Below are 20,246 nucleotides of genomic sequence, written 5' to 3' on the forward strand. Positions count from 1 at the left end.
GGGAGAAAAGGCGGAGCCGGCACAGAGACAGGCTGGCAGACACAGGTGAGAACCAACCCCACGGCCCAGAGCCCAGAGCCGGGAGCGGAGGCAGCCTCTGACACGGGCTTTCTCCCTTCCCCCCAGGTCTTGTTCCAGAACCTGCCTTCAAAGTCACTTAGTTTGAGTTGTCCTGAGTAAGGAAGAGAGAAAATAAAATTATTTGTTTTGAGATGTGGATTTCCATATAATCATGGTGGAAGGGTCTGTGAGATGGGTCCTTGTAGGGGGAGAAATAGGAGGAAGGGGTATGTTAAGGACATCAGGCTGCGATCTAGAAAATGTCCAGAGAGGGGATGTCTGAGGAGGTGAGGTCTGTTCCTTAAGCAAAGCCACATCTGGATGGGCAGTCAGCCCTCAGGCTTCTGGGATAAGGAGGAAAGATGGCCTTCGTCATGTTTCCCCCTAGGAATCCTCGTGCTCAGAGGACTTGGCCCTGAGCTTCCCACCGGGGTAGTGAAGTGGACCTGAGGAGTTTGACATTCCTAACGATGCGATGACTTGCGGGCAGAGGCTAAGAACAGGGAGTGTTTTATTTTAAAGGGGTGAACAGGCCTAGGACCCTCTGCGGAGGTCCCCACCTTATGCACACACCCATTTCCCAAAAGGATCTAAGGGTTACTGTGGCAACAGAGTGGGACTTGGGGCCTCTTGCTGAGGAGTCTTAACTTCGTTCTATCTTAGTAGGAGAGACAACACCCCCACACTTCAGCCTGAGGTCAAAGGGAAAACCTTTTGACGCCGACCCCTGCCTTGTGCCTGGCACCAGGCAGTTCCTTGTTTGGCAGAGGGGGGTGGGACAGTCTCCTTGGGCTCAAAGGAAAGAAAGGCTCCCAACTGGGGTGTGGGGGGGACCAGGATGTAGGACCCCAAGGGTCAGTGGCTTGGGTACCAACGCAGGCAGGACACTGGGTTCTAGAAAGATATCCTCACTCAGTACTTATCCTCTAGATCACTGACCCTGCAGCCCCTTTCCTTTTAGGAAGCAAGACCTAACGTGCTTGGGGATAGGGCTCGGGAGGAAGGAGTGCCCGTGGCCAGACCACCCTGAAGCTTTGCCGGAGGAGGCAGCTCACACGGCAGGTGCGGTGGGCAGGCTCAGGGACTCTGGAATGGGCTGGCCATGCTTTGATCTGGGTGCCCCGGGCTTCCTGAAGATACCTGCACAGACCACTGCGTCTTTAACCCTTTACCTGTTCTCATCTGTGCCTGCTCCCTGATCTATTCCTGCCAGCTCGGGTCACCTTCTCAGCCACGTGTCCAGTTGTCAGGGGAAGCGGGTGGCCTGAGCCAGCCTTCTCCAGATAGACCTCCTCCTCCTGGATCCACACCCCTTGTCCTTGGCAAGACTGAGTCCCTCCCTCGGTCTCTTGGAGGTATAATATGGGCAACATCTCATCAGATGAGGAGACGGGATTCCAAATGACTGAGATGGGTTCACTGCCTGAGGCTCCCTGGGCTGGGAGAGGCAGAGCTATGATGTAGGATCCTGCCTGCACTGACCCCAACACCACAACAGGGGGGGCAGCTGAGATGTAGAAAGAACAGCTGCTCCCGTTAAACAAAGCTGCCCCAGTCCAGGCCTGCCCCTGCAGGTGTCCCTGCGGGCGGGCAGACCGGGAAGAAACAAACAGAAGATGGCAGAGAAAAGCAACGGGGATTGACCCCATCTTCGTCCTTCTGTTCGGGAGGGAGAAGTGGGGGAAGACACCCAGTACCTTCCCCCCCCCCCTTCCCAAGAGGCTGGGAGGACCTGCCTGGGCAGCATCTTGAAAGGGGGAATTGTCCTCTTGATCCAGCCCAGCATCTGTGTTATGTGTACACACGTGGGGGCCTGCATCCTCACCCCAGCTCTCTGCACCTCCCCCACAGCCGGCACAGACACTTTCCCCCTGTGCCTTCGAACCCGCCCGCGGTCAACATCTGGTCTACATCTGTCTCCAGCTGCCTGGACCCCCATCCCAGTGGGTTCTCCCCCCACTTCAGGGGGCTATAGAGCAGAACCAGGAGCTCAAGGCCTCCTCTTGGCCTCAAACAAGCACCCTTCCAGGGCTAGGGAACCAGGGCAAGGGGGGGGGGGGGGGCGGCCCCACCCCGGAGGTGCCCCGGGCTCTTGGCAGAGCCATCGAGAGCTGTTAGAAGCAGCCGCCAATGACTCATCTCCCACTGCCCCCACCCCACCACCTCAAACACACCCTGGGGCTGGGAACTTCCCATTTTCTTTTATTTATACAAAAAAAAAAAAAAAATTAAATATAATTTAAGAACCCCTCCAAGCACCAGTGTCTGTCTCTTGTTTCTACGGCCGCCTTGCCCCCCACACCCCCTCATGGACACAATCTGGGGATACTTGGTGGGGCAGGGGTCTAGGGGCTGTGGCCTGACCAAGGCACTGTTCTGAAAAGAGACACAACAATGGGTTCCTGTTTCAACATGGGCAAAGGAGCGGATGACAAAACAGGTCCCTTCCGACACAAAAAGTTATGACATGGACAGTAAAAAAAAAAAAGAGAGAGAAGAAAAAAATAAGACCAAAAACAAAAATTAAAACTCAAAAACCTTCAATATGAAGGCAGCAGCTGGGGGAGGGGCATTTACAAGGGAGAACTGAGTTCGGGGGAGACAGCAGCAAGGTTGGGACATCCGGGTCCAATGGTGTCACCGGGCCACGACGCCCTTCCCGCTTCCCACTATGGTGCTCCACTCCCGAGCTTACAGGCTTGCCACCCTCTTCTCTTTGGTCTACAGGGTCTGCGGCCCTTCCCGGTGAGGAGGGGCCCGGGCCCTGGCTGGGATCAAAGGGAAGCTGCGGGGATGGCACAGAGCCACCCCACGGCCACCCCGGGAGTTGGCAGATGTTGGGCACTTCCTTCCCCTCTGGCCACACCCACCTGGGGGCACACCCACCCTCGGGGAACATTACACTCCCGGATGGCAGAATCCCCAAATGCTGACTCTCCCCATTGCCAGCTCCCCACCCCCATAGGTTCAAAGTGCAATCCAATGGGGTGCAGGGATGGGGGCCTCTTGGGCCCCCACCTGACTCTGCCCCCAAAAGAAGGGGAGCGGTGTCCCCAGCATGGGAATTCCTGCTGCTCCAGAGCCGTGGGCCCGGTGATGAGGTGCAGGTCAGTACTGGGAGGCTGGTGCTCCCGACGCCCCCGGGGCTCCAGGTTTGGCCTGGGACTTCATGTGCTGGACACTGGCCAGGATTTTCTTCTGGTGTCCCGCCAGGGTGACTCCTATTCGGAGCAGGTCCCTGAGGAAGGAGAGAGTTAGGTGAGGCCATAAGGCTGCTGGGACCACGCTCCTAGCTTAGCTCCAGAAACCTGGTCACCGCCCCCGGATTGCCAGCCAATCAGGAAGGCCATCGGGAGACTGGGGTGGGGGTGGGGTGGAGGAGGGAAGGAGGGGAAGGGTCACACGTGCTTTGCAGGGCTGCCGTCCAGGGTACCAGACTTAAGTATCCAGCAGGCCCCTGGCCGAGGGGGCGGGGTCTAAAGGTGGGAGGTTGCGGGGCGGGGTCTGCCTGGATGGAAGCTCCAGCGAGGATTAAGGCAGAGAATCAGAAAAGGAAAGAAAGGCCCACAAAATGGGGGAAGGGGATGCACAGACTGCTTTAGAGGAGAAAGGAGCCGGCAGGAGGAAAAGGCCGGAGAGGAAGGGCTGGGTGGAAAGGAAGGGGCGGGAAGGGGGAAAACAAACCGCCTCCCCACTCCATCCTGAGGCCTGGAGACTGAGATAAGGGAAAAAAGAAGAGGTGGGAAACGGAGAGCTAGAACCTGTGTCAAGGAGAGGTTGGAACAAGTTTGTGAGGAGAGGAGAGGGCCCAGCCCCGGTGAGGCAGCCCCGCCTGCGACCTGCCCCGCCAGGAGAGGGCCTCTGGTTCCAGATTTCTATGCCTCCTATTTCTGTTATTCAGATTTGGGGCCAGAAGAGTCCTTGGGAGAGAAATGGGAGGGCAGAAAGGAGAAGTATCAGAGAGAGCCAAACTAAGGGGGGGGGAAGTATTTGGGAAGCATTGAAATAAAACTATTTAACATTAAAGCTGGAAAGGTTCTCCAAAACCTAGTCCAATCTTCTCCTTTTATGGGTGGGAAAACATCCAAAGTTGACACGTTGTTAATGTGAGAGCAGGGTCTGGAATGCAGAGAGATGCACAAAGATAGATACAGATTGCCAGGCAGGGAGCGAAAGGACCGAGGGCTGAAATGGTGCAAGAGGGTGAGGCGGTCACAGCTGGCCTGGAAGATTCCCTGGGCTCTCAGCCCCAGCAGCTGTTATTGCTTTCCTAGAAAAGCTGGCACCAGTTGTTGACCCCAAAGGCCCCTGATGAACCAGTGCGCTGGATTCTGGTCCCAAGTGCCCCTCGGGCTTGGCTCTACCCCCCCCCCCTCCCCCCCCGCTTCCAGCTCCAGCCATGACTTACTCAGCGGAAATCTGGCTGACCAGCTCGAAGGAGCCAAACCCAGCAGCTGCAAAACTCTCTTCGTATCTTCCCATTTTGATGGCCCGGAGCCACTCACCCACAGAGCCAAAAGCTGAGTAGTGAGGCTGCCGCTGATCCAGCAGTGGGTGTGAGGCCCTGGAAGGCAGGATGGAGGGATGCTCTGAGGACCAGGGCTGTGTCAGGATGTCGACAACAGTGAGCCCAGCCTTGGAGAGGCAGCCAGGGACAATCCCACATACCCACAAAGGAACACACTTTTCTTTGGAGATTTTGGGAGGGTGGGAGGGAGGAAGGGCGTGGCAGAGTGCAGCAAGGAGGGCCCATTCTTAGGAGTCCTCACCCGCCATTCTCCCTGGCCACGATTTTGAGGCTGGCAGGGTTCCGAATCATCTTGTCGAGGGCACTGACCACCTGGGGGAAGCGGGGCCGTGCGTTCCGGTCCTTCTGCCAACAGTCCAGCATGAGCTGGTGCAGGGAGGTGGGGCAGTCTGGGGGAGGGGGTAGCCGGTAGTCCTGTTCAATGGCATTGATCACCTAGAATGACAGGAGAACTGGGTGAGGATGTCCTGGGAGGACCTTAAGGAAATGGTGACTTAGCAGATGCTTGGATGGGTGCGACAGAGCTCCAGAATGGCAAATCTAGGGGGGTTGAGACTAACTCTAACTGGGGTCGAGGCCGGCTCTGACTCAAAGCCCTAGCCACTCTTGGGCTGTGGTTCAGATGTGTAACTTCCCAACTGTGCCCTCCATCCTGTGTCCTGTGACCAAACATGCTCTTGGCCACAAAGATCAACTCTTCTTTGTGCTACTCTCATCATCTCAAGGACCCAGCAGGGATGAGCTCTCTGGGAACCCCGTCCCCACCCATATCCCTGGTGAGAACATTCAAGAAAACATAGTGGGGTCCTGGGACACTTACATCCTGATTGCTCATATCCCAGTATGGCCGCTCCCCAAAAGACATGACCTCCCACATCACAATCCCGTAACTCCAGGCATCGCTGGCAGATGTGAACTTCCGGAAGGCAATGGCCTCAGGGGCTGTCCATCGGATGGGAATCTTTCCTCCCTAAAGATGAGGAAAGCAAAGATGAGCTGAGGGACCCAACCACTCTATCCGTCTTTTCTTTTCCCCTAGCCCAGGTCTCCTTTCTTCCTGGGACCCAGCTCCCAACGCAATTCTCTTCCTACACAACCAGAAGTCAGATTCCCTAAGCGGATCCCCCACTTCTGTGGTCTGCTCCTTCATCCTGTCCCTAGATCAGAGCTGTCAACCCCCAGTCTGCCACCTGCTCCTGCCCACCTGGCCCTAAGAGCCCAATTCCTAGTCAGTCCCTCGGCCTCACCAGAGAGCTAGTGTAGGTGGGGTCAGAAGAGTTCTCCTCCAGGAATCGGGAAAGGCCGAAGTCTGAAACCTTGCAGACAAGGTTGCTGTTGACCAGGATGTTTCGGGCAGCCAGGTCACGGTGAACGTAGCTCATCTCAGCAAGGTACCGCATGCCTGAGGCAATGCCCCGTAACATGCCCACCAGCTGGATGACAGTGAATTGTCCATCGTTCAACTGGAGACCAAGCAGGAGAGAGGGGCATGGTTAGGATAGTTCACTCTCCGTTCCCCCTTCCTTCCACATTCTAAACGATATTTGCCACTTCAGATCCACCTCGTGTTCCCCTGCAGAACAGGCCTGCATGCAGACTTCCCAGGTAAGCCCTATTTCTCTCCTTATCCCAAGTTCTCTGAGCTCTTACTACACTGTCATAGCACAATGCTTATAAAATGTTCCCGTTTCAAATATATACACTCATTCTCTTAATTAGGCTGTAAGGAGAGATTTAAATGTTTTCTCCTTTTAATCTCGTACAGTGCTTTACACCCAGGACATACTCAGCAAATGCTTTTTATTTAAGAGCAACAGAGTTCTGCCCTACCCAGTTTGGCTCAGTGGAGAGAGCTGTGTCCTGCAGACTGAAGAGTAACAGCTCTGACAAGAGTGTGCTGTGAGCTACCACACACTCTTGTGAGGCAAAATCTAGCTCAGCCTTCTTAGACTGAGTGTAGTATCAAGAGAGGAATCGAGGCACCATCAGCAACCACAGCATCAAAACCAAGGTCTATTGTCCTTGACCTCTAGTTTGCTCTCACCAGGTAAACCAAGCGATCAGAAATGGTTAACTAATCCCATCTTCTGGGTTCAGCTAACATGCAGGGGACCCTCGGCAGCCCTGCAGGGCCAGGGACACCAGAGTCCAAAACAGAATCCATCCTCCAAGCCTGAACACACCCCCGGCCTTGGATCTGTTTGTGGAAATACCACTTGCCAGATGCTCAGAGTATAGACCTCGGTGATTCCACGATTTCTTCCTTTTTCTCCCCTCTCCTGCCACTTATAACCCATCAGCAAGTTCTGCTGGCCCTGCTTCCAAAACATACCCCAAATCCAACCTCTTCTCTGCGCCCTGAGCCAACCCTCACGGCCTGAATGACAAGTCTCCTCACTGGTTCTTGGCTTCCTTCCACTCTTGTTCCCCAGCACCCACCAAAGGGATCTCCTACGGAAACTCCTCCGAAGACTGGCCCTTGAACTAATCAAATCCAAATTCCTGACCAAGGCCAAGAAGTCCATGTGGCAGGGCCACCACCTGCATTAAGGCCCACCAAGGTTCCTCTGCTCCCCAGGTTCAGCCTCGCCTGCCTTGCTGCTTCTTGTTGACCACTCTGGTCTCTGCTCTCTGCCCCCAACACGATTCTTCCCCATCTTCTCAAGGCTGGCTCTTTCCCATTAACCCAAATGTCATCTCTTCTAAAATAGACCCTCTTCCCATCCCTGCAACAGAATCTCTCTCAGGCACCAATAAAATAGACTCCTGTGTCCACACGGAGGGTCAGGCATCATCACACCACTCCAGGTCAACCTCATCATCACTCATGGGGGAGCCAGGTGGCCCGTGTCTCCTGATGGGGTGTCATGTGACATTCACAGCACCCCCAATGTAGGCTGGCCACCAATGTTTAATTTTGAACATTCAAAATATTAGACGTAGCTTCTCTTACGGGAAATATGGATAAATAAGCTAAATGACCCCACAGGGAAGAACCTGATAAATCTACAAGGTGAGACATTCAAGGGGACCAGTAGCCCAGTTCTTCAGCATGCCAGGCTCAAAAATGAGAACCGTCAGGTATAATGCTTGCTCCTGAGCTGCATGCTGGTTTGAATAAGCCAGTAATAAGGGACATTTTGGAAACAACTGGGGAAATGTGGATATCGACTGAGTATTAGAAGATACCAGGAAATTGTAATTTGTTTAAATGTAGTGTTATTATTTTTCTAAATTCTCATTGAGGGTAGTTTTATTGATTTTAGAGAGAGAGGAAGGGAGAGGGAGAGGAAGTATTGATGTGAGAAACATTAATCGGTTGCCTCCCTTACGAGACCCTACCAGGGATTGAACCCACAACCTGGCCATGTGCCCTGACCAGGAATCCAACCTGCCACCTTTCTGTGTACAGGATGACTCTTCCACCAACTGAGCCGCACCAGCCAGGGCTAGATGTAATGTTATTTTGCTATGTAGGAAAACGTTTTGATTTCTTTTTTCAAGCAACGTGAAATTAACAAAATAATAAAATTCAGTAAAATCTGTTAAAGTGACAAAAATAACTCTTCCTCCTCATCTCAAGCCACTTTTCCATGTTCTTAATTGTTTTCACATCTGAAACTACTTGATTACTTTTTATAAAAGCTGGTTTACTCATTAATTTTCAGTCTTCCCCGTTACACTTCCCCAAGAGCAGAGATATTCATGGCTTTATTCCCGGGCCTAGGACAGTAGCTGGTGCACAAGGAAGTGCTCAGAAAATATTTGTCAAAAGGATGGATGAGCCCTAACTGGTTTGGCTCAGTGGATAGGGCGTCGGCTTATGGAATGAAGGGTCTCAGATTCAATGCCGGTCAAGGGTAGGTATCTTGGTTGTGGGCACATCCCCAGGAGAGGGTGTGTAGGAGGCAGCTGAACAATGTTTCTCTCTCATCAATGTTTCTAACTCTCTATCCTTCTCCCTTCCTCTCTGTAAAAAATAAATATATATATTTAATAATAATTTAAAAAAAGGATGATGACCCCTTAATAGCCCAGGGCCAGAGGCTCCACAGAGGCCAGTTCCACCTGAGGCCTAAGGAACTCAACCCTTCCTAAAGGAGAAGGAAGGGTGAAGAGGGAGTGATGTGGAACCCACCAGCTGTCCTGGGTTCTGAGCCCCTTGGCTGCTTTGGGGGAGCATAGGTGGATTTGGGAGGCTGGAGGCAGGGAACTCACCCGCAGGAAGGAGTCCAGGGCACCGTTCTCCATAAACTCAGTAAGAATCATGACTGGCATGCTGTTGGTAACCACGCCCTCCAGACGGATGATGTTGGGGTGCTCGAACTGGCCCATGATGGAGGCCTCGCTCAGGAACTCACGCCGCTGCCGCTCTGTGTAGCCACCCTTCAGGGTCTTGATGGCCACGCAGCTCTCCTTCTTCCCCGGGGCCTTCAGTCGCCCCCGGCACACCTCCCCAAACTCTCCTTCAGGAAGGACGCCAAGAGTCAGCTCTCCTCCCGGTCTGGCCCTGCCTTGCCTCCCCACCCCATTTCCCTCCTGGGCGTCCAGTCTTCTTGCCTCTCACCTGCACCAATCACCTCCTCAATCTTGACATAGGAGACGTCGATCTCCTTGGCAAATTCCCTCACAGCTTCATTAGGGTCTTCGTACGTGAAGGGATCGATGTAGACCTTAGTACCTGAGGAATCGTGCGGGGCCCGTTAGCCAAGAAACTTCTTGCACTCAGATGCCCTCGTTCTTGGCTCACAGCCTTGCCCCAGCCCTGTTTCCTTCAGGGTAGGCCTACTTACCGTGGCCAATGAGATACTGTCCGTGTTTATCTGAGTATTCAGCTTCTCTCCCACTGCTCTGCTTCCTAGAGCCAATGGGAACGAAAAGGTAAACTGAGTCACGTATCTATGCTCCCAGAGGGACAGGATGGGAAGAGAGGAGGGGGATTGAAAAAGATTCCAAGTGGAGATGGGCTCTGGGGGCATCCAAGGAGGCTTGCCCTGGAGCAAGAGGGCAGGTTTTACAGGGGCCTCTCTGGCGCCCAGAGCGCTCACCTGAGGCAAAGGACTGCGATGACAATAACCACCAGAACCAGCACCACACCCACGACCGCAGTGCCTGCGATCAGGGCCAGCTGCTCCCGCCAGCTCTCCTTTTCTGGGGGAGAAAAAACGTGATCAGGCAGACCCAATGACCACCGAGGGCCCTGCACCAACTGAATGAGCTGTGGCTCCGCTGAGAACAGTGTGGCAGCATGGGGAGGGCGAAGGAGAGGCAGGATGGGGGAAACAGTGGGATTTCCAAACTGCTTCTCATGGGCTATGGATCCAGCCCTACAGAGCCCCTCAGGGCAAGGGAGGGGGCTCTCAGCCTTATTACTGCCAGGGTGGGTTTGATCTTGTTCTGTTATAAATACTGGTGGACCAAAAAAAGTCCCATTTGAATGAAAGGTTCCAAAGGCTAAATAAAAATGAAAGGGTTTATACCCCCAAAGTGGAAATAACCCAAATGTCCACCGATGGGTGAAGGAATAAATAAAATGTGCCACAGCCACGCAGTGCAATATTTCTCAGCCATAAAGGAAATGAATCCCTGATACATGCTAAAATATGGATGAAATCTTGAAAACATTATAAGTAAAGGAAACCAGTCACAAAAAAACATATATTGTATGATCCCATTTGTATGAAATGCCCAGAACAGGCAAATCAGAAAGTAGATTCGTATTTGCCAAGGCCCGGGGGGGGGAGGGGGAGATGAAAGGGGAATAGGGTCTTTTTTGGGGGTGCTGAAATGTTCTAAAATTGTGACGGTTGCACAACTCTGTGGGTATACTAAAAGTCAACGAATTATACACTAGATGGGTGACGTGTCTGGTTTGTGAATCATCTCTCAATAAAACTGTTTAAAAAATTAAAATCCTGGGCCAACACATTATAACTAACAGCTGTCATCTTATTTATTCCCTGGAGCCCTGTGAGAGAGGAGCCCTGTGAGAGAGGCCTCACATTTCCATTTTTTGGGGATGAGAGAGCTGAAACTCAGGGATTAAGTTTTTGCTAATGGTCACACAGTGGAGGGAAGGTTGCTAAGCAGCTCTTCACACTCGCTGTTGGTTTGGGTCTCTGACCCTCTGCTCTCTTCACCCGGCCAAAACACTCTCAGTTCAGAGAAAGAGGAGCATGGGAATGTGGCTTTGGGGGCCCTTCAGGAACAGCACCCCCTTCCCATGCCTGGTCCCAGGCTTACCATCCAGCTGGGTCTGGCTATGGTGCTCCTGGCCGAAGGGTCCATAGCCGGCCTCGGAGCGGGCCCGCACCTGGATCAGGTAGCTGGCTCCCCGCTTCAAGCCATGCAGCTCCGCCCGGTTGTCTGATGTCTTCAGGAACCGGACGCTGCTGGGGCCCTCTGCGCCCTGCCCAGGAGGAGGAGGAGGGGTGGCCATAAGCACAGGCCCCCAGTCCCGCTGCTCTTCCGACCTCCCCCTGCCCCGCACCCCCACAATGAGCATCCTGGTCTTGTAACGTAGCAGGCCAGGCCTCAGTGCTGACTTATGTGCACTGTGCTGAGCGTTTGCATTCACTGTCTCATTTAATAGTCACGTGACAAGGCAACTCTATTACGGATGGGGATGCTGAGCTCAGAAAGGCCCTGGGGCTGGCCCGAGGGCTCACAGAGCTGGAATCCAAGTGTCTGCAATCCAGCGCTCCATGCCTACCTAGAGCACGTCGCACCGCCCTCCTACCCCACCCCCAGGTGCCTGGTCTCACCTTCTCGTGGTACTTGACCTCATAGTCCAGCACCGCTCCACTGGGTGCCCGGGGAGCAGCCCAGGCCAGGCTCAAGCTGCTGGGTGAGGACCGAGTCACCCGGATGTCGGACACTGGGGGTGGCACTGTGAGAGACAAGGCATGTTGGGGCTCTTCCACTCAGCATGTTGGTTCCTTACCTTTCCCGATGCTTCTGCTGGCAACACCTGTCCTGATCCTCCAGATGTCCCAAGAATCCCTTCCGACTTCTATCCTCAATTCTCCAGCCCGCCCTGCATCTTTTTCACTCTCTTTCTCCTCTTGCACCCAGAGCCCTGACGCTCCATACTTCCTGGGGCTCCGGCTCCATAGCCTCTGCCTTTCCCCACTTCAGACCTCGCTGGCTGCTTCTACCCACCACCATCTCTCCCATCTGACCACAGGCTGCCCCCGGGCCCCAGGCTCACCTTCACGGTCAGTGGTGACATTCACAGCCTCAAACGGCACGGGTACGGGGGCTACGGAAGACACCCCGTTCAAGGCAGTGACCTCAAAGGTGTAGGTGAAGTCAGGCCGCAGCCCTCGAATGGTGACCCAGGGCTCCACCAGATCCCGGGGGCCAGGGTCGAAGGTCAGGTCTCCTCCACAGGGCGTGCAGGACCCCCCGGGGCGGCACTCGCGGCAGCGGAGCGCGTAGGTGAGGTCCTCCCGGCCACCTGACTCGAGGGGGGCACTCCACTCCAGGCGCAGGGAGGAGCCATTTAGGCGGGAAACCACGCTTCTTGGAGCCGACGGAGGGGCTGCAGGAAACCAGGAAGTCAGTCAGAGGCTGAGCAAATGGAAGGGGTGGCTAGTGGGACAGACGCCGATTTAGCTGGGCACCAGCAAGCCAGGGTCAAGAAGGGGAAGGCCTGGGAAGGTGGAGGCTGGAATGGGGGTCCTCCCCAGGGATCACTGGCCACTTACTGGTACAGGGTGCACCCTGAGGGTCTGTGCTGGCCCGAAAGTACCCTATACGGCACTGGCAGGTGGACGAGCCAATGGTGTTGGAATGGCTGTTGGCTGGGCATGGCTGGCAGGACCCCTCCCCAGGCAGAGGCTTGAAGGTGCCCTGGGCACAGGCTGAAAGAAAGCAAGCATTCAATAACCATGCATTAAAAAACATGCAGTTTACCCTGGCTAGTGTTGCTAAGTGTTTAGAACATTGGCCCAGGGACCAAAGGGTCTCAGGTTCGATTCCCCATCAAGAGCACGTGCCTATACATTCTCTGGCCCTGGTAGGGGCTCATGTGGGAGGCAACCAGTGGATGTCTCTCTCACACATCAATGTTTTTCTTCTCACCCTCCTCCTGCCTCCCTCTCTTCCACACTCTCTAAAAAAAAAAAAAAAAAAAAAAAAAAAAAAAAAAAAAAAGGAAAAATATCCTCAGGTGAGGATTAGTGAAAACAAAAAAACACGCAGCTGCTTTTAAGTCTGCATGAAGTGCAAAGAGGGAAAACAGGGCAGGAGCTCGGAAATCTCACATCTAAGAGAGGGAAACCTCCTCCAGACCAGGGATTAACCCTGATACCCACAACCCAGAGACTAAGGCTCAGAACAACAATTTTAAATGCGCACTGCCAAAACACGCCGGATTACAAAGTAAATCAAGTGGAAATACAATGATCATAATATGAAGAAAAGTTTGTGACACAGCAATGTGTATGCTTCTTTCTTAGCAAGATAGAGTAGCCGATCTAACAGCCACTGTCATACTGAAGTGGTGAGGAGCACACACAGCATTTGACATTCTTGCACCATCTGTCAAGATGGGTTGTGAAAATAGCCAGGAACCATAATGGACAAGGGCAGAGACCATGACACCTTGGTCCTCTGAGCCCAGTAAGGTCCTGCATCCCTGGACATGCTCCCTGGTCCAGAACAGAGTGGACACAGGAGGAATGTGGACGTGAGGAAGGCTGAGCTATGCTGGGAATGGGCAGGGGAGGGAGAGAAGGCCCTCCAGGAACTGAGTGCCTAGGAGAGCAAAGAATGTTCCAAGTGAAAATTCAAAAAGTGGTCCAAGACCAGGGTCCAGGACCTTCCCCACAAGGATTGGCAACACCTTCTCGGGGACATGCCAGCCCTCACCTCGGCACCGGGTATTCCCCTCGGTGGCCTCGAACCCCGGAGCACAGCTGCAGCCCGTGACTGGCTGCTCAGCCCACTGGCCATCCTCCCGGCAGTAGAGGCTGGGACTGGGGCCAGAGGCGGGGACGGCATCAGCCACACAGCTTCCTGCTACTGGCACCACAAGCTCCCGGGGCACTGTCTCTGGGAAGCGGGTGAGGTTGACAGTCAGCTGGGCACACTTCTTGTAGAACAGGTGCAGGGACAGCAGGGCCATGCAGGCGCCCTGGTCCTGGAAAGCCAGGTAGAAGCCGGCTTTGGTGAGCGGGCCCAGGCGCAGCGTCTTGACGTTCACTTTGCCAGTTGCCTCGGCCCCAGGACGCTTCCGGGTCAGATGCTCAGCAGCCACCGTGTCTACCTGCCGGGTCCGAGAAGAGACTCAACTGCTGCTGTGCTCCGCTCCCAAGGACCGTCTTCCTCTTCCTAGCTTATCCTTCCGCAGACACCTGCTGAGCTCCTAGGATGTGTCCACACTCTGTCCGGCACTCCCCCTTTCTGTTCACTCACTCACTCCCCTACCAAAACTTGTCACCACGCAAAATGAGTCTACCCTACGCCGGGTCCTGAACTCAGCGCGGAGGAAACGGAAATGAAGGAAACATGGATATGTGGTTGTACAGCATGAGGAGGGCTATGGCAGGTGGGACCCCACAGCGGGGCACCTCAGCAAAGGTACCCAAAGGAGCTGGGACTCAGAAGACATCATAGGTGGGAAGAAGAGGCAGAGAGAAGCCATTCCAGGGTGTGGGGTAGGGAAATAAGGGGGAGTGCAGGGTGGCCTAAGTACAGTACAGTAGAGACCAGATGCCTGGGAATGGAGAGAGAGAACCTCCTCTGGTGGCCAGGCCGGCAGCCCAGCTGCATGCTGTGGCTCCACCGAGCAGCCCACCTTCTTCCCTTCCAGACCTGAGGCTCCTGCTCCCAGGACCCCACCCAAGGGCCTTGGAAGTTCACCTCCACCGCCCCTAGACCACAGGCCTGCCCCACCCCGGCCCCTGGCCGTGCCCAGAGCGGGTACCTTGATGTAAGGGTTCTCCATCCAGGCTGGCGTGTGGGCCGTGGCCGTGTTGGCGTCACTCTCGAAGTAGAAGACTGTAAAGGTCTCCTTGCAGGAGCGCCCCGCGCGGGCCAGGGACAGGCACTCGAGCATGGTGAAGCGCAGCGTGGCGTACACGTGCACAGCGCCTCGCCGGGGGACCCAGCCTGTGCGCAGCCAGTAGGCCAGGCCCGGGGCGCGCTGCACGTCGCACACCTCATAGGTCCTGACGCTGTGCTGCTCCTCATCCAGGCCGCTCAGCTCCTCCCACTGTGGGCAGAAGGGGTCAGCAGAGGGGCCGCTGAATGGCTAAAAGGTCAGGGGGAGGGTGTTGGTCATCGAGCAGGAATGGCGAGGGAAGGGGACCGCTGAGAGCAAGAGTGCAGAGGACACTAGTTCCTGCTGCTGTGGCCTGGGGGCAGTGGCCTGGGGGGCAGGCCAGCACGGGTGCTACTCGTCCTTCCGTTTCCCTTCTGAACCCCAGCTCCTGGGCCCAGCTCTTACCTGCCCGTCCACCTGAGGAAACGTCACCCACTTCAGATCGGCCGTTTCCAGTTTTGTGTTCAGTAGGGTCTCTAAGACAGACAGACAGAGCCAGTCAGGGCTTAGGGGACACTCCGGGGAGACCAGATGCCTGGGAACGGAGATAGTGGGGGTCCTCCTAGCAGCTCCACGCTGGAGGAGTCAGGCAGGCTGAGACAAGAGACGAGGAGGGGAGTGAGCCTTGCCCTCCCATTTCTTGCCTCTTTTTCTGAAGGTTTAGCCCACACCTAACAGCTGGTAGGTTGGCAGCCCTCTTAGGACTCCCAGACCTAGTATGGCAGTTCCCTGGAAGATAGGGGAAAGTGCAACCACTGGAAGAGGGAGAAGAGCAAACAGGTCAAAAAGGATCAAACTAGAGCCCCAACCTGGCCTTGACCTTGGGGTGAGCAAAGGGCTGCAGGCATGGGGACACCCTTCCAGGGCTGGGGCCTCCAGGGTCAATGCCTCAGTCCCCAAGGTGCTGCCTCCCTGCCCCCAGCTCTATTCCTCTTCCATGTCCCCACCCCTTTTGAGACCCAACACTCAGATCCAGGAAGGTGGGGCTCAGCTACTGAGGCCCAGCCAGAACCCCGACTCCCTCCCCTCCCTTCAGCTCACTGGTGTCAGAGGAGGAAGTGCTGGAGGCTGGGATGCTTGGGTTCCCGCCCTGGCCCCAGCCTGCAGAGGCCTCACATCTGGATTTGGTTATGGGGAGGAAAAGGGGAGGAGACTGTAGGGGTGTGTGTGTCTGCGGGGTGGTGAACACACCTGGCTCAGCTCAGCCTGGGGGAGGGACTCCAGAGAGGGGTGGGCCTCTGGCGGAAGCTGTGGATTAGGGGAAACTGCACAGGCCCTGGCAGCGGAGGGTGGAGGGAAGGTAGGGGAATCCCCTCGAAGGCCAAGGCAAGGTGGACAGACGGCCCCTAGGGCAGCCAGCAGCACACCTGGGACCAGGTCCCCACTTCCCAACCCCGGGGCTGCTGGAGAGAAGGGAGGACAAGTGGGTGAGGCAACCTCTTCCCGGGGGACCAAGCGATACCACCTAGGCAAGCGGTTAGGTGGGACTGGCCAGCCCAGGTAAGGCCCAGGCCCCACGAGTGGAGAGAGACAGTCCAGCATGCAGGGGACAGGATGCCAGGGTTCTGGGAAAGGGGTGGATAGAGGCTGCCGTCTCCACCCTCCATTGTTCCAGCCTGGATAGTGTTTTCCTGTCTCCAATTTACACGCCGTCGGTTTCAGGGCTGTCCCTGTGCTCTGAGTGGCTCACTTTCTCTGGTTTGGCCTCCCCCTGGAGCTCTCTTTGGATCTGTTAGTTCTTTTGCCTCTCACCTCTCCCCAGCTCTCTGTCCACCTCCATTTCTCTAGCCATCTCTCTCCTCTTCCGTCTCCCACTTTCCACCCAGCCTAGGCTAGGATAAATCAGTGAACTCCTCTAAGCCTCAGGCTCGTCTTCTGTAAAATGGGAGAACAATCCCTCCCACCCTCAAGGCTGAGGGAACCATGAAAACATAAAGCCCTCAGCGTGGGCCTGGGGCCTCGAAAGCACTTCACAACAGCAATCAAGTGACTCCCTTTTCCTCTCTGCATTTTTCTTTTCCTCTCCCTCCACTTCACCGGGGCGGGCGGGTTTCCTCTCCACTCTGCTTTCCTTTCTCTCCCAGTCTTGCCCCTTCTTTCTTTGAGAGGGCCGGGCCAGGCTTCCCTCTCCCCATTCCCAGCCTTTGATCCCCAGCTCTGAGCAGCACTGCCCAGCCTGAGGGAGAGGGGTTTCCAACTGCTTTTGATTCCTCCTCCTCAGCAGCCTCCCTAAAACCCCCTCCCCAAACACCCCTTTGATTCCAGTGAAAAGGGGGGGGGGGGGTGTTGCAGCTCATTGAGAGGAGATTAGGAGGGTTTATAGGGCTCTTGGTTCCCCTCTAGGAGGTGAAGGAAGGGGAGAGGCTCATGGATGAGGAAAGTTTGAGGGAGAATATAGAAAAATGAGGAATTCAGAGAGACGAGGAGGTAGGTGATCATCAGGCTGAGTCAGGACGAGAGGGGCTGCACAGGGCAGTTTCTGCTGGCCTGCAGGGTTGGAGGGAAGCCAGCTTGTCTAGGACTTGGGCAGGGCTGGGGGCTAGAGAGAATTTAAAGGACTGGGGGTGCAAGCTGGGGGAACCAGGCAGGGGCCTCTCTGTGGCTGGGGTCGTGGCTTTGGGAGATTTGTTCAGCGTGTGAGTGCAGAAGGTGGCCATCCCGACAGAGGCGTGTGAAATTGTAAGGCTCAAGGTGTAAATGCCAAGGAATGAGGGGTGGGGGCGGTCTCTGGCCTAGCACAGAATTCTGCCTTGTCTGCAGTTGTTTCTCCAGAAACCTTCCTTTTTTTTTTTTTTTTTTTTTTTTTTGCCGAGGCGAAAAGAAGATCAGAAACTTTGAAGAGAGTTTTGAAGGTTGACGTAGGGAGAAAAGGAAAGGCCCCCCAAGGCGCCTGAAGTCAGAAGTGAGAGTTCGGGGAGCCCGGGCAGGGGGACGTCCCAGGACGGAGCCCGACTCCATCTCTTTTCCAAACAAAAGAAAACTCCACTCCCCGCTGGGCCGCCTCCTCCCCGCCCCCCGCCCGGGCTAGTACCATTGGTCCGAAGTGTTGGGGTTGAGGTGCCGGGAAGGGGTAGGGAGAGGTCGGCCCCTCCACTCCGAGGCCCAACTTTGGGGGCCCCGGGAGCGGCGGGATGCCGCTCAGGAAACTCACCTTCCAAAGCGGCTGCGAGGGAAGCCCAGCAGAGCAGAGCCCGGAGCTCCATGGCGCCGCCTCACTCCGGTCGGATCCGATCTGAGTGTGGGGGGCGCTAGCCCCCCCAGTTCTGAGCCCTCCCTCGGAGCGGGTAGAGGCCGACTCCCCGCGCGGGACTCTCGGCCGGGGCCTCAGCGCAGGCCCATGCGGGCGCGCCGGGCACCGGGCGGCGGCGCCCAGGTGCGGCCCCGCGTCCCCACCGCGCGGGCTGGCGGGGGGCGTCCTCGCAGGAGACGCGCCGGGCGGGAGCGGAGAAGAGACGTGGCTGGAGTCGGGGTCCCTCCGGGGCCTCGGGGTTCCGCCCCAGCGGGCGGGGGGTGGGCCTGTCTCGCGCTCCCTAGCCCCCTCCCTGGAGTGGCTCTGCTCGCGCTGCGGGGCCGACTGCGCTGCGCGCCGGCGGGGCGGGTGGCAGCGGAGCGGGAGGGAGGGAGGGAGGCTGCGGACGGGGCAGGACCGCGGGCTGGGCTGCCGGGGCCGGGCCGGGACTGGGCCGGGCGGCGCCTGGCGGGGGGAGGAGGGAGGGGCGCGCGGGAGCTGGGGAGCCGCCCCCAGCCCGGGCTCGGCCTGGGGGGCCGGGGCGCGCTGATTGGATGGCGCGCTGCTGAATAATTCATGAGGGGAGCGGAGCGGGGCGCAGCGCGGCGGCTCGGAAAGTTGGGAGAAAGTTTGGAGAAGGGGGAGGGGCGGAGGGCGCGGAGCCCGGGACCGCCCCGCAGTGCGCTGGGCTGGGTGCGCTCCAACCCTGAGCTCGCGCGTCCGGATGGGGGCCCAGGGACCCCGGGGACAGGCCCCAACCCGGCGGACCCGGGAGCGGAGCAGCACACCCTGCGGCGCGGAGAGGGCCCCCCCGCCCCCAGGTGCGCATTCTTTTCTTGCGGACTTTGGATTCTTCTGGATTAGCCCGCTGCCCCCTAGTTGGCGCAAGGGACCGTGTTCGAGGGAAGCTTTTGAGGATGGAGGGTGGCCCTGGGAGCCTGGAGGCTGTGATCTCAGCTTAGATCTCATCTTAGATAACCCTGGAGTGGACGTTCACACAATCATTCAACAAACTAAGAACAGCACTGGGGACTTAACTATGCACTCAGTCTAGCACTGACAAGTGCGGGGAGGAAGTGAGGCAACTGGAAGTTGAGATGGGGAGGAACACAGAAAAGTCTAGGAAGCAAGGGTAGATAAAAGGTAGGTGGGTCTGAGCTGGTGAGGGGTCCTGATGGATTCCCAGCTCACCGTCCTCACTCTCACTGTCGAGTTTGGGACGGCTCCGTGCCACCCGCAGCCCTGACCCTTGGGGCTGGGGCCGCGGCTGCGGCTGTCTTTCCTGAAGCTGTTTCCTGTCTGGCTCCTGGGGGGCCTCGGGATGGCTGGGAGGGCTCTTCCTCTCATTGCCACCACCCTCCCCCATATCATCAGTTAGAGGGGAGGGTCTAGGAAAGCAGTGAACTTCCCACCAACCCCCTTCTGCATCAGGGCACCTAGTGTGAGTCAGGGGGTGTGTGGGGGTGCTGCCAAAGTCTTCCAGTGGAAGAACTAGAAGGGAAGGGCTTACACTCAGAAATGTTTAAGGGGGACAGGGTCTGGAGGAGCTGCGGAGCCGAGAGAGAGAAGGAAGGAGGAGCCACGGATGCCTGGGGGCCTGCCAAGTGCCTCTTACACCCCAGAGGACAGCCAGGCCTCTAGTGACCTCTTGTCCCAGCTCACTTATCTTCCTGCCACAAGTGGTGCTCCCCACACCCTTGCCCTTCCTCGTTGCCCAGCCTGGGTCCTGCTCCGGGGTGGGAGGGTCACAAAGGGCAGGAAACAGCCGGCTTGGCTGGAGTCAGGCAGACCAGGCAGGGACTGGGAATACCACCCTCCTCCCTCCCTGATCTAAGCCAGCTCCTCCTCCAGGTTACACTCGCCCCTTCCATCGCCTTTCCCTGCTTTTTCTCGGGGCTCAGATTCTCTCCTCTAAAAGTTATGTCTCCTCCGGGGCTCTGCTTGGTTTTTCTCATTTGGTGATGGAGGTGGAGGTGGGGGTGGTACACCATTATGGATGAATCAGATTCATCATGATGGGGTGGAGGTGTGTGTGGCTTAAATAGTAGAGACCAAGATACACAGAGAAATGAGGGAGGGTGGAGTGAAGAGCTGATAAGACGGCGGGTGTGTGTGTGTGTGTGTGAAATCGTATAATAGCTCACCCTCACTGTAGACCTGAACCCTGTATTTCTGACCCCTGAGTACCAGACCCCTCCCCCCCTCAACTAGAGAGAAGAGAGCATCTAAAGTAAGAAAATACCCAGTAGCTGAAACCGGTTTGGTTCAATGGATAGAGCATCGGCTTGGGGTTCGATTCTGGTCAAGGGCATGTACCTTGGTTGCGGGCACATCCCCAGTAGGGGGTGTGCAAGAGTCATCTAATCGATGACTCTCTCATC

The 20,246-nt window shown here is 56.3% G+C and overlaps 2 protein-coding genes across 2 annotated transcripts in view; one reads left to right on the forward strand and one right to left on the reverse strand.

Moving 5' to 3' along the window:
• The window catches only part of ZAN (zonadhesin), a gene marked incomplete at its 5' end in the record, with an annotated part of 33,582 nt that extends 31,017 nt beyond the window's left edge, over positions 1-2,565 (forward strand). Inside the window, 2 exons of the mRNA XM_084882122.1 lie at positions 2-1,122; positions 1,274-2,565. Coding sequence (XP_084738248.1) covers positions 2-101 — 100 coding nt within the window. The 3' untranslated portion in view covers positions 102-1,122; positions 1,274-2,565. The remainder of the gene's footprint in view (position 1; positions 1,123-1,273) is intronic.
• On the reverse strand, positions 2,566-18,307 carry EPHB4 (EPH receptor B4). The gene is made up of 17 exons (XM_084881515.1): positions 17,788-18,307; positions 15,042-15,112; positions 14,520-14,807; positions 13,463-13,859; positions 12,298-12,453; positions 11,799-12,131; positions 11,353-11,477; positions 10,832-10,997; positions 9,637-9,739; positions 9,382-9,446; positions 9,156-9,269; positions 8,807-9,054; positions 5,836-6,051; positions 5,409-5,558; positions 4,830-5,023; positions 4,469-4,624; positions 2,566-3,298 (listed from the first exon to the last, which is right to left on the reverse strand). Exons 1-17 carry the CDS (start codon positions 17,837-17,839, stop codon positions 3,169-3,171), a joined length of 2,964 nt encoding a protein of 987 aa, XP_084737641.1. The 5' UTR covers positions 17,840-18,307; the 3' UTR covers positions 2,566-3,168.
• Between the last annotated feature and the right edge of the window lie 1,939 nt (positions 18,308-20,246).

Source organism: Pipistrellus hanaki (assembly GCF_964339955.1).
Source record: "Pipistrellus hanaki genome assembly, chromosome: 4".
Classification (NCBI taxonomy): Eukaryota; Metazoa; Chordata; class Mammalia; order Chiroptera; family Vespertilionidae; genus Pipistrellus; species Pipistrellus hanaki.